The sequence below is a fragment of the Pocillopora verrucosa genome, chromosome 3 (genome assembly GCF_036669915.1).
Source record: "Pocillopora verrucosa isolate sample1 chromosome 3, ASM3666991v2, whole genome shotgun sequence".
In the NCBI taxonomy this organism is placed as follows: Eukaryota; Metazoa; Cnidaria; class Anthozoa; order Scleractinia; family Pocilloporidae; genus Pocillopora; species Pocillopora verrucosa.
Window position 1 is genome coordinate 26,067,842 of NC_089314.1, and position 11,216 is coordinate 26,079,057.

Consider the following 11,216-nt stretch of genomic DNA (forward strand, 5'->3'; position numbering starts at 1 on the left):
ACAGTACCAACTTAACCAAAAAACGAGTGTCTCGATCAAGTAATAATGTAATAATCACTCTTAAATTGGAGCTTAGCGAAATGTTGTTCAGGTTTTTCTTGCTTCTTTGTGCGTGTTTTTCAAAATAGGAATAGTTGATTCTGTAGAATGGGCCAGTTAACCGATAATAATAATCATCATAATAGCAATAATAACTTAATCTATATAGCAGTACATGCAAAAAGCTCCTGATCATAGTTGTAAATTGACAGTTCATCATCAGTAGCTGTGGAAAAATGCGTCTTTAATTTGTTCTCAAAAAACAGAAACTAATGGACTCAATTTAAGATTTATGGGTGAGACATTCTATAGCCTGGGGGCAGCGGCTGAATAGACCCTGCCTTCACAAAATTTTAGGCGGGTCTGAGGTATTCACAAGAGTCATCCTCGAATCTAAATGGCTTGTATCATCATAGCCACCAGGCTTCCTACGCTCCTTCTATCTCGGTTCTACAAGTTTTGATTCTTTACAATTTTGACTCGTATTTTCAGTTGACGGGACGCAAATTAATCACACAGCCTTCATTTTTTTAAAGTCAAGATCAGAAGAATAAACCCAGTCGCTAATTCAGTTCTAGTTCCCTTTGATTTCTATAACGAAACTCCAAACAATTACCCAATGATTTGAATCTAAAGAACGCTATCAGAAAAACAAATATTTCAAGTTCTTGTGTACACTGGAATGCAGCACTGTAATGTCGATGATTCCAAAATGCTTTATATGTTGCTTTTATTTGAATTTTCTTAGCTTTTGCTAAAGTAAATACCATGCACTGCTATTGATAAACATATTGCAATTTTAATCGTAAGAACACATCGTCACGCACAAGGTCCATTTTGTAGATATGGCTCATCAGGTGATTGTGTTACAAAGTGAGTTTGTAGAAATAACAAATGTAAGGATGAGTAGGTGAAATATGTTTTGTTTTATTCCCCCTAGCCTCGGAGCCACTTTAGAATTTTGATGTATCGAAAGTGGCCTATTGGATCGATTGTGATCTTTGCAGGCTGAAAGAGGACTCCTTACAGCTTTAGTTACTTATAAATGATTAAAATCTATGATACATAAAATTTTTCGGTTTTTCACAATTTCAATGCGATGGGGAACGAAATCAAGAAACGGAGACCTTTCTTTCAGCTCGTTCTGCGGCTATGGCGTCCAACTCGTGTAAAGTTTTGAATTTAGACGTGAGTTTGTCCACATCTTTAGGTGCACGTCCCAGGTACCGAGGAATCTGCAGATAGGTTTCCACCATCCACGCTCTGAAATTCATGTCTCTGGTGAAAGCAAGAAATTTGTTAGTGGCAGGCTCAAACGATTCACCTTCGTTTCAATCTTTACACCCTAACATCAGGATGCATATTCTCCATACTGCGCTCTATACATTTTCTCAGCTGATGACAGGGAGAATTTGTTTAATGATCAAGAGCTTCTTCAGTTGTTGGTCATTTCTTTTTTTCTCATGACCTTAATGTTTGATTCAGGGGTAACAATGTAAGGAGAAATTAAGTGGTAGTCATTCTTAAGGGTCAGCACGGATTCAATGAAAGCCGATTACCGGCGGTGTCTCTCAGGATGTAAGACCTCTTACCGCCGTCTGTTTAGCCTACGAGTTGGCTCTTGTGTTTGGGTTTGTTTAAAATAGGATGCCAGTCATAAAACGTATGGTCAGACGTGATGTAGGAGTATCATCCGATAATTGAAAGTACAATAACCGGAAGTAGAGTCGTAACAGAGAACCGGAAGTCAGAACACTTTAAGGACAGGTAAGGTTGAAATGTCGTTCGAACTGGCGGGCTCCCCACGCAATAAAACTCGTTCTGAGAAGCACAAAAATTCTACATGGAATATATGATGAGAACGACAAGAAATCTTATCTCAGGCGATGGCACTGAGAAGAACTTCTCACTTATTTGGAAAACAGAATTACCCTATTCTGACATCGAGGACGTACGATTCAAAGATGGTCCCTACCTTTGACCATAGACTACTGTGCTTTATGTGGCCTCCCCTAGATCCGCCCCCGTGTTATTTTATGTAAATTTTTGGGTCATATCGGTCGTTCGTTTGGGTCGTTAGGTTCGTTTTGTTTCGATCGTTTTGTTTGGTCATTTCTGTGGTTTCGCATGTTTTGTTTTGCTGTATCATTTCTTCATCCTGGTTGCCTGAGAGAAAGCCACCAGCTAAAAAAGCAAAAGATTTTAGGCAAACACGATCTTAAACTAGAAATATTTATGTTTTCTATTGTCAATTCTACTGCGTTTGTGTTCCAACAATTATCATTCACATCTAATCATTTACGGCTTTTTCATAGAATTTGACTTTCGGGCACTTTTTAAAAACCTTGTGCTGGATTATAAAAAATATAAAAGACAAAAACCATGAACTGATGAATACCTACACTTGGAACGTATGATTAGGAAGAAAAACTAAAGCGCGTCCGTTCATCGCTTATTAAACATATTTTGTTTTGTAACCATGATTACAGCACTTAAAATAGTTTTATTAACGATGGCACGACACCACTTTTTTAGCCACTGATATTTTCTGGGGTATTTTAGATCCTCACTTTAATTTAATAGAAAAAGAAAGACCCCTTATACGGTATTTTCGTGGTTTAAATATTTGGAACAATGACCGTATCCTTTGACGGCCGTTTGAAGATTTTTCCGACGGCCTTAACATTCTGCTTGTTTTTGAGATACAGCTAATTAGTAAATAAACCCATTCGGGCGTCTAGTAAATCGGCTGATAATGTCCACGGCTGAGATATTGTCCAAAAATGTAAAAAAATATTTGACCGAGAAGCAAAGCTTCGAGGGAAAATGTGAAGTTTTTATGACAATCTTTCAGCCAAGGACATTATCAGCCGAAATACCAGCAAGCCAGAAGAAGGTTTATCTATTTTAAAACGGACCCTCCTCTTAATTCTCATATCACGCGAGACCGCTCATAAAAAACGAGTGCTTATCTGATGCGGATGCGCAGTTGCGACCCACTTTTTAATATTTTACTAGACTCTACAAAAAGAGTGTTTTTTGTAAAGTAGCCAACGTCAACGGCTTCTTTAAGATTTCCTTCGAGACTTTGTCTCACTGTGTTTGGGTTGCTACAACTATTGATCTCATTTCATCATTTGAAGCTTTGTTTGCAGGACTCTAATTGAGGTATTTCATTTAGTATTATACTTGTACAATGTTACTTAGAGAAAACCAGTCATCCACAGTTAACACAAAAGCAGTGATCTGATGACTACAAATAAGTAGAACAGCTGAACAGGAAGAAGGCCTGTGGCGTTTATGTTCACCACTCATGACATACCCAAACACAATATCAAGTACAACAAACATTTTGTCAGTCAGAAGGTAAGAAAATATATTTGTTAGCTACTTTCCATTTTTTGCTCGAGGGTCAACGTATTCACAGGAATTATGTCGAGCGACGATGAAAATGATGTTATTAATAAAGCTCTGTTGAGGGGCGTTCGAAATGGTAGCCTTAGAAACCCTTTATGGAGATCATTTGCATTGTCAACTCAGTTATTAGAACTAAGTTACCTTGTGGTTAATAACAACCTCTTTTAACAAGAGTACTCTACTGCAAATAAGGTTTTCGCGCACGATGAGAATTACAGTATCGTACAACGCTTACTTGTAACAGTATATCACATTCTCTGTAACACTGTATATTTTATCATTAAGCAGGCCTATGGCTTCTTGAGTGAAAAAAAGAAACCTCAAAGTCGTCATGTACCCCTTGCATTTTATCGCCATTTTTTCCAAGTTTCTGGGCATTTTCTAGTAAGATCAGTTTTTTCAGCAGACAGATATTAAGTCGAAATGTTTAGTTTGTGGTGATATCGTTTATAAATTCGGCATGTACCAAGACCCGAAACAGCAAAACGAAACGACCTAAACGAAACAAGTGAAACAACTGAAACGAAACGACCCCAGAAAATGTAGACTTTCACTTCAGATAATCTCTCGCATATAATGCTTTTAAATATTATGGCCGTCTCACGAAGCTTTATTTTTTCTCCACCACACGAGCAGCTGAAACTTAAATTTGACACTCATATGCAGTTTTCAGGACGAAACGCCAGCCAAATTGAATACCAAAGCGTAAGGAGAGGAAGAAACAGATAACGGTTCCATTGACAACATCTATGTAGGTGAGTTTTTTAGTGAGGAAAATGTGACACGTTGTGTAGTTCTAAAAAATTCCGACATATTTTCATAAATTTTTAACTGAAAAACGTAGACCTGTCATAACCTGTAATAACAAATATCACTAAGGAAAACAGGACCACGTTGTGTAATTCTAAAACTTCTTACATGTCTCGCTGAAAGTGTCTTGACCAAATAATATGCAGCTTTGTTTAAGAGTTAGACTTGCGATATATGTATTGAGACTGATGAGATGAGACTCCGCAGTCATTTAGATTAAAACGCAAAAGCTTTGACATGATGATTAACAACAATTAGAACAGCTGAACAGGAAGAAGGACTGTGGCGTATAAAACAGCGGTTTTGTTTTGTAACCATAGTTACAAAGGTCCAAACAGTTCTATACATTAAAGGAAGGCACGACGCTATAAAATTTTCACTATTGATATCCCCCAAGAGCAAAACCAAGTACGGAAAACACTTTGGCTTAGAAGGTAAGAAGCATATCTCTGTTAGCTAGTTATCCATATTTCTTAGACCAAGCCTTTCTTACCGAGACCAATTGCGCTGATTTCAGAAATGATCGAGGAAAATTTTGTGTTAAATTCTGTAAATTAAGCCACACGATATTTCACATTCTGTCACACCCTTCTGGTCAAAGTTGTTACAAACTTGAAAGTTTCGAGGTTGAAGTTCTCAAATACCATCCGAAAGTCATAGAATGCTTGCGATCAGTCTAAGTAAGATAAAATCTGGTGATGTTTAATGCTAACTACTATGAGCAAAACGAGCCATTACTTAGGCCTCTGTACTTTACATACATTTTATCGCATTGTTCAGTTTAAAGTTGCTACAAAGGTAATCTTCATGTTAAGAATGTGCAATGCTGTTCTATCGTACTGACTAACATTTTGAGATAAAAAGGATAAATTGTTAACATTTTGCATTTTAGAAGTGATCTAACGCCTTTGTCGGTAGCAAGTCTGCAAAAATTTGTTTCTAGCTCTTAACTTTACTGCCGCAAGTTCAAAGTTAAACAGGCTGAAAATAAACATATCGATAAACTCCTTTCACCTCCGATAAGGATGATGTGATCTATTTCGTTCTTCTCCGAAGCTTTATGAAATATTATGACTTATCAGAATAAGATGAAATTTACAAGGTAAAGTAAGAATTTAAAAATTCTCCAATGCAGACAAACAACAACGGTCTATTATTTTCGTCTTTTTGCGCCTTTTGCAGTGGTTAATTCACCGTCGAAAATAAATATTTAATATGAAGAAATTCACACTTTTTTGCGCAAGGGATGACACAAGCCTGTTAGCATAACCACGTGTTTTAGACCAATAACATAACTCACCGAAGTATTTGCCTCCGAAATGTTGTGCTAATTAAGAGTCCCTTTAAGTAGACAAAGCTGGCAAATAATGCCGAACATCTGTCTAACTATTGTCAACATTCAAATTTAAAGGAAAATAGGATGGTTTCTATTTGGGGACGCTAACTATCATATTTTTTACCTTGAATTTACAATCATTTATTTATAGCGATGCATTTCAAGTTTTCTCTTCAACCGAGGATTATCATTCTCTATATCTGCCTTGGAATTATTCTCCCACCAAGCTTCTGTTGCACTGGTGAGTATAAATACCTTTTTGAATTTCTTGTGTCTCATCTTTCTGATGTCGTTTCCTCAAAACCATGACACGAACTGCACATGCTACCTGCTGATCGAAGCAAATAATCTTTAAGCAGACAATCCGCTTTATCTAACTCAAAATGTCTTCTATTATGGAATAAAAGATACAAAAAACGTCCAGTTTCAAAAAGACCTCACCACATGCACATAAATGGCTCAAAATGATGAAATAAAACAAAGGATTCACAGATATCGAGGTAAGGTGATGAACGCTATGAGAATATTCTTGATATATTTTTAAATGTTTTCTTCCGCTCATTAATTCACAGTCAAAGATCAATTTTAGGTAATGAAAGCCTCCCAGTTACGTTGAATTTTCAAGAGATGAGAATCACCTTTAGGGAAAACTCGTCAGGGTCCTAATGAAGTATAGTTTTGAAATAAAGTGGTTTAATGTGCCTTTTTCATCAGTGAAAATAAGAAATTTTCTCATGTGAGTGAAAACTAGATCATATATTTGTTTTGCCTACCATAGACGACGCTAGTCGACACATCAAATTCAAGGACGCAATACCGAACATGGCCATGAAAAATCACGCGATCAAAAGTGCAGAGGTGTCAAACGAAGGGAGCTGCAAAGTAATGTGTTTGATGGAGCCTAATTGTGTGTCCATCAATGTTGGACCTATTGCAGGAGGAAACCAAAAATGCGAGTTGAATAACGCCACGGAGGAAAATCATGCTACATTCCTTCTCGTGAACAATCCGGGTTACACATATCTTGCAATCGAGGTAACATTTTACATTCTTAAGAAACTAAGATGGTAGAAGAGATTGTTTCATTTTCTTAGGCTGAAGCGATCTTATTCTTGACATAAGGAAGGTCTGCAAAAAAGCTTTCTTTGTTTTGTCAACAGAATCCATGCAGCAGCAGCCCATGCTTAAACAGAGGCACCTGTCAAGCTGGATTCACCCATAAAGGTTTTCGCTGTGTCTGTCGGGAAAGATTCACCGGAGAAACCTGCCAAATCAAAGAAGGTGAAATGAGAGGATTGTGTGGGCAAGTCTCTCGTTTAGTACGAGAGGAGTTACTCACTTCAGTCCCAAACTTGACTTCAACAACAAAACAGTAACCACTGAAGTAAAGCTAATCAAAGTGGTCTGTGAGCAAACTCGTAAATTGACAGATGACTTACATGATTTTTGGATTATGTTTAATGTTATCTGGTTCAGAGAATTTTGTGGCTGATTGTCATATTTAGAGTACGAGCAGTAGTTCAGTATTCGCTAATGTAGCAAAGAAACAAAGTAACGTTGGGATAAGAAGGCATTACAACTGAAATGATCATGCCATTACATTTGACAAGGGTAAATGATGTCATGTGTTTTAAATATATATCATTTTTGTTTCTGGTTCAAAAGAAAAGGTTGGAAGTAAATGTAGGTGAAAAGTGAAATTTATTGTCTATCATTGTAAATATTGGAAAATCAAGGCAATACTGCCTTAATGAAAACATGAATGATTCCCTCTTTATCAAATGAGACATACAGGAACGAGTTTTGAGTGATATAACTAAGCCCAGACTGCCACCGTCATTTTGGATTTCAGCCTGGGCAGATTTTGGTCACGTGCTAGGCAACGTATAATCAAAAACAAGATAGAATTTCATTTCAGGCCTATTTATCAATTTTGTGGTGTATAACTTTCGCATTTTAGTACGTAATATTTGTTTTGAATCTTCAAATTGTCTTCAAAACTTAAAAGAAAATCGTTCTTTAAAAATTCGCGGAAAATCGGTTGCTAAAATTGTTTGTTTAGGTGTTATCTGAGTTTCGTGTTAACCTGTAATTTCGTCAGTCGCCGGCACTTTTTGTTGCTTCTCACAGAAAAAACACACGATACGTAATGTAATGATCGATTTTGTCCCCAATCTCACGCCATAACAGAAAAAGCTTTTGAACACCTGTAAACTCCGCTTCGGAGTAAGTGATATTTTTAATGAATCTTCGGATTGTTTTCAAGTTCAAGGATTGTAAATTACAATTTTATGACAAACGAAGGTTGTTCTATTATTTCAGTGTGAATTCTGGCACGCGTGCCAGTCGCTGGCGCCGCTTGTTGAAACTTAAACGAAAAAAAAAAAACTCTTTTAAGATTATCATTGGCTTCTTTTTCACCCCACCACTATTCTTAGGAACTAAGGTCGCCATTTCGTTTGTTCATTACTCGCCAAATACTATCAAATGCACTCAAAAGCCTAAAATTGTAAAAAAGTTTACAGGAATCGACCAATCGAGCGAGCGAGCGTGCGAGATCCACTCTCCACATCATATCTACAACTCGCTCTTGCGCATGCAAGCAATTCACGAGTTAAAAAGGAAAAGCCTATTACTGTAACTTTACATGAATATATCTAGTAGACATTAAGGAAAAGGAAATGGTACTAGTTAATGTTCAGAATTACGTTTTATCAGCCAGAGCAGTAGTCAGGAAGCCAACAAAAACCAGTCAACATCCAAACCATTTAAAGTGGGCGTTTTGTTTTATTTTATTTTTTGTTTGTTTTTACTGATTTTCAGTCAAAAGAAACTGCTCAGAAATCTACAAGTCCGCAGGTAAACCAACTGACGGTGTGTACACCATTAAACCTGATAATTTGCCTGCTTTTAATGTATTTTGTGACCAAACAACAGCCGGTGGTGGTTGGACAGTGTTACAGAAAAGACTGAACGGCTCGGTTGATTTCTACCGCTCCTGGAACGACTACAAACATGGCTTTGGTGACCTGAAATGTGAATTTTGGTTGGGACTGGACAAGATTCACCTGCTGACCTCAGATAATAACAGCATGCTGCGTGTGGACTTAGAGGACTTTGAAGGGAACACAGCTTATGCCGAGTATAACTTGTTTGGTGTTATGAGTGAGAAAGACAAGTACAAGCTGATCCTTGGTTCTTATTCAGGTAGAACTGTTATTTCGTCCCTTCTATTCTAGTCATTCAAAGAGGGGGGGGGGGGGGGAGGAGAGTGCTGAGTAATGTAAATATGGTTAACGTCTTTTACGTCAATAATCTCAGCTCATCGATATGCAATCCTGAATAATGCATTCCGGACGTTGATAAGAACTGTCATTTCGTCGCTTTGTCTCAGCAAACATATTTATTGGCATTATCACGTTTAGTGGTATCATTATCGTTAAATTATACTTATCTGATATTTCAAGATTTCTTTTGAATTACGAACTACTCATTGCTGCATGTTGGTCAAACGTAATACTCATAGTGCGGCTCATTTTGTCAGGAAATTCTGGTGACTCTCTTTCTTATCATTGCGGTATGCCGTTCACCACTAAAGATCAAGATAATGACAATCGGGTAGACTACAACTGCGCCATTAAGTACCAAGGAGCCTGGTGGTACGAGGATTGTCACCACTCAAATCTCAATGGTTTATATCTTCGTGGCAATCACTCCTCCTTTGCTGATGGAGTGAACTGGTATGACTGGAAAGGATATTATTACTCTCTAAAGAAAACCGAGATGAAAATAAGACCAGTGGATTTTTGAACTGTCATGTTTATGGCACAACAATGATACAGCACCAACTTTACCAAAAGACACCAGTGTCTCGATCAAGTCTATTTAGCATTTAATAATCACTCTTAAATTGGAGCTTAGCGAAATGCTGTTCAGGTTTTTCTTGCTTCTTTGTGCGTGTTTTTTAAAATAGGAATAGCTGATTCTGTAAAATTGGCCAGTTAATCGATGATAATAATAATCATAATAGTAATAATGACTTGATCTATATAACGGTACATGCAAAAAGCTCCTTATCATAGTTGGAAATTGACAGTGAATCATAAGTAGCTCAGAAAAAATGCGTCTTCAATCTTTCTTCAAAAAACAGAAACTGATAGACTCAGTTTAAGGTTTATGGGTGAGACATTCTATAGCCTGGAGGCAGCGGCTGCAAAGACCCTGTCTCCATAAAATATTAGGTGGGTCTGAGGTATTCTCAAGAGTTATGCTCGAATCTCAATGGCTTGTATCATCATGGCCATCACGCCTCCTATGCTCCTACAATCTCGGTTATACAAGTTTTGATTCTTTAAATTTTTTACTCGTCTTTCACTTAACGGAACACAAAGCGATCACACAGCCTTCATTTTTCAAAGTCAATATCAAGAATAAACCTAGTCGCTGATTCAGTTCTAGTTCCCTTTGATTTCTATAACGAAACTCCAAACAATTACCCAATGTTTTGACTCTGAAGAACGCTATCAGAAAAACAAATATTTCAAGTTCTAGTGTACACTGGAATGCAGTAACGTAATGTCGATGATTCTAAATTGCTTCATATATTGCTTTTATTTGTATTTCCTTAGCTTTTGTTAAAGTAAATACCTTGCACTGCTATTGATAAACATATTGCAATTTAAGTACACATTGTCACGCCCAAGGTCCATTTTGTAGATACGGCTCATTAGGTGATTATGTTACAAAGTGAGTTTGTAGAAATAACAAATGTAAGGATGAGTAGGTGAAACATGTTTTGTTTTATTCCCCCTAGCCTCGAGGCCATTTTAGAATTTTAATATATCGAGCCCATTGGATCGCTTGTGATCATTGGTTTGCAGGCTGAAGGAGAACTCCTTACAGCTTTGTTTACGTATAAATGATTAAAATCTATGATACATAAAAGTTTTCCCTTTTTCACAATTTCAATGCGATGGGGAACGTAATCAAGAAACGGAGACCGTTCTTTTAGCTCGTTCTGCGGCCATGGCGTCCAACTCGTGTAAAGTTTTGAATTTAGACGTGAGTTTGTCCACATCTTTAGGTGCACGTCCCAGGTACCGAGGAATCTGCAGATAGGTTTCCACCATCCACGCTCTGAAATTCATGTCTCTGGTGAAAGCAAGAAATTTGTTAGTGGCAGGCTCAAACGATTCACCTTCGTTTCACCCTTTACACCCTAACATCAGGATGCATATTCTCCATACTGTTCTCTATACATTTTCTCAGCTGATGAGAGGGAGAATTTGTTTAACGATCAAGAGCTTCTTCAGTTGTGGTTCATTTCTTTTTTTCTCATGACCTTAATGTTTGATTCAGGGGTAAGAATGTAAGGAGAAATTAAGTTGTAGTCATTCTTAAGGGTCAGCACGGATTCAATGAAAGCCGATTACCGGCGGTGTCTTTCAGGATGTAAGACCTCTTACCGCCGTCTATTTAGCCTACGAGCTGGCTCTTGTGTTTGGGTTTGTATAAAATAGGATGCCAGTCGTAAAACGTATGGTCAGACGTGATGTAGGAGTATCATCCGATAATTGAAAGTATAATAACCGGAATTAGAGTCGTAACAGAGAAC

At 37.4% G+C, this 11,216-nt stretch overlaps 1 protein-coding gene across 1 annotated transcript; it reads left to right on the forward strand.

The window, feature by feature from the left end:
- The first annotated feature begins 4,669 nt into the window (after positions 1–4,669).
- On the forward strand, positions 4,670–10,406 carry LOC136279759 (microfibril-associated glycoprotein 4-like). The gene is made up of 6 exons (XM_066163841.1): positions 4,670–4,700; positions 5,754–5,843; positions 6,381–6,637; positions 6,763–6,883; positions 8,426–8,809; positions 9,147–10,406. Exons 2-6 carry the CDS (start codon positions 5,756–5,758, stop codon positions 9,410–9,412), a joined length of 1,116 nt encoding a protein of 371 aa, XP_066019938.1. The 5' UTR covers positions 4,670–4,700; positions 5,754–5,755; the 3' UTR covers positions 9,413–10,406.
- Positions 10,407–11,216: the final 810 nt, after the last annotated feature.

Coding starts and splice junctions, on each gene's coding strand:
- LOC136279759 (XM_066163841.1), top strand. CDS start 5,756: ATGCATTTCAAGTTTTCTCTTCAACCGAGGATTATCATTCTCTATATC. Junction 6,638..6,762: donor ACACATATCTTGCAATCGAG/GTAACATTTTAC, acceptor TTTTGTCAACAG/AATCCATGCAGCAGCAGCCC. Junction 8,810..9,146: donor GATCCTTGGTTCTTATTCAG/GTAGAACTGTTA, acceptor TCATTTTGTCAG/GAAATTCTGGTGACTCTCTT.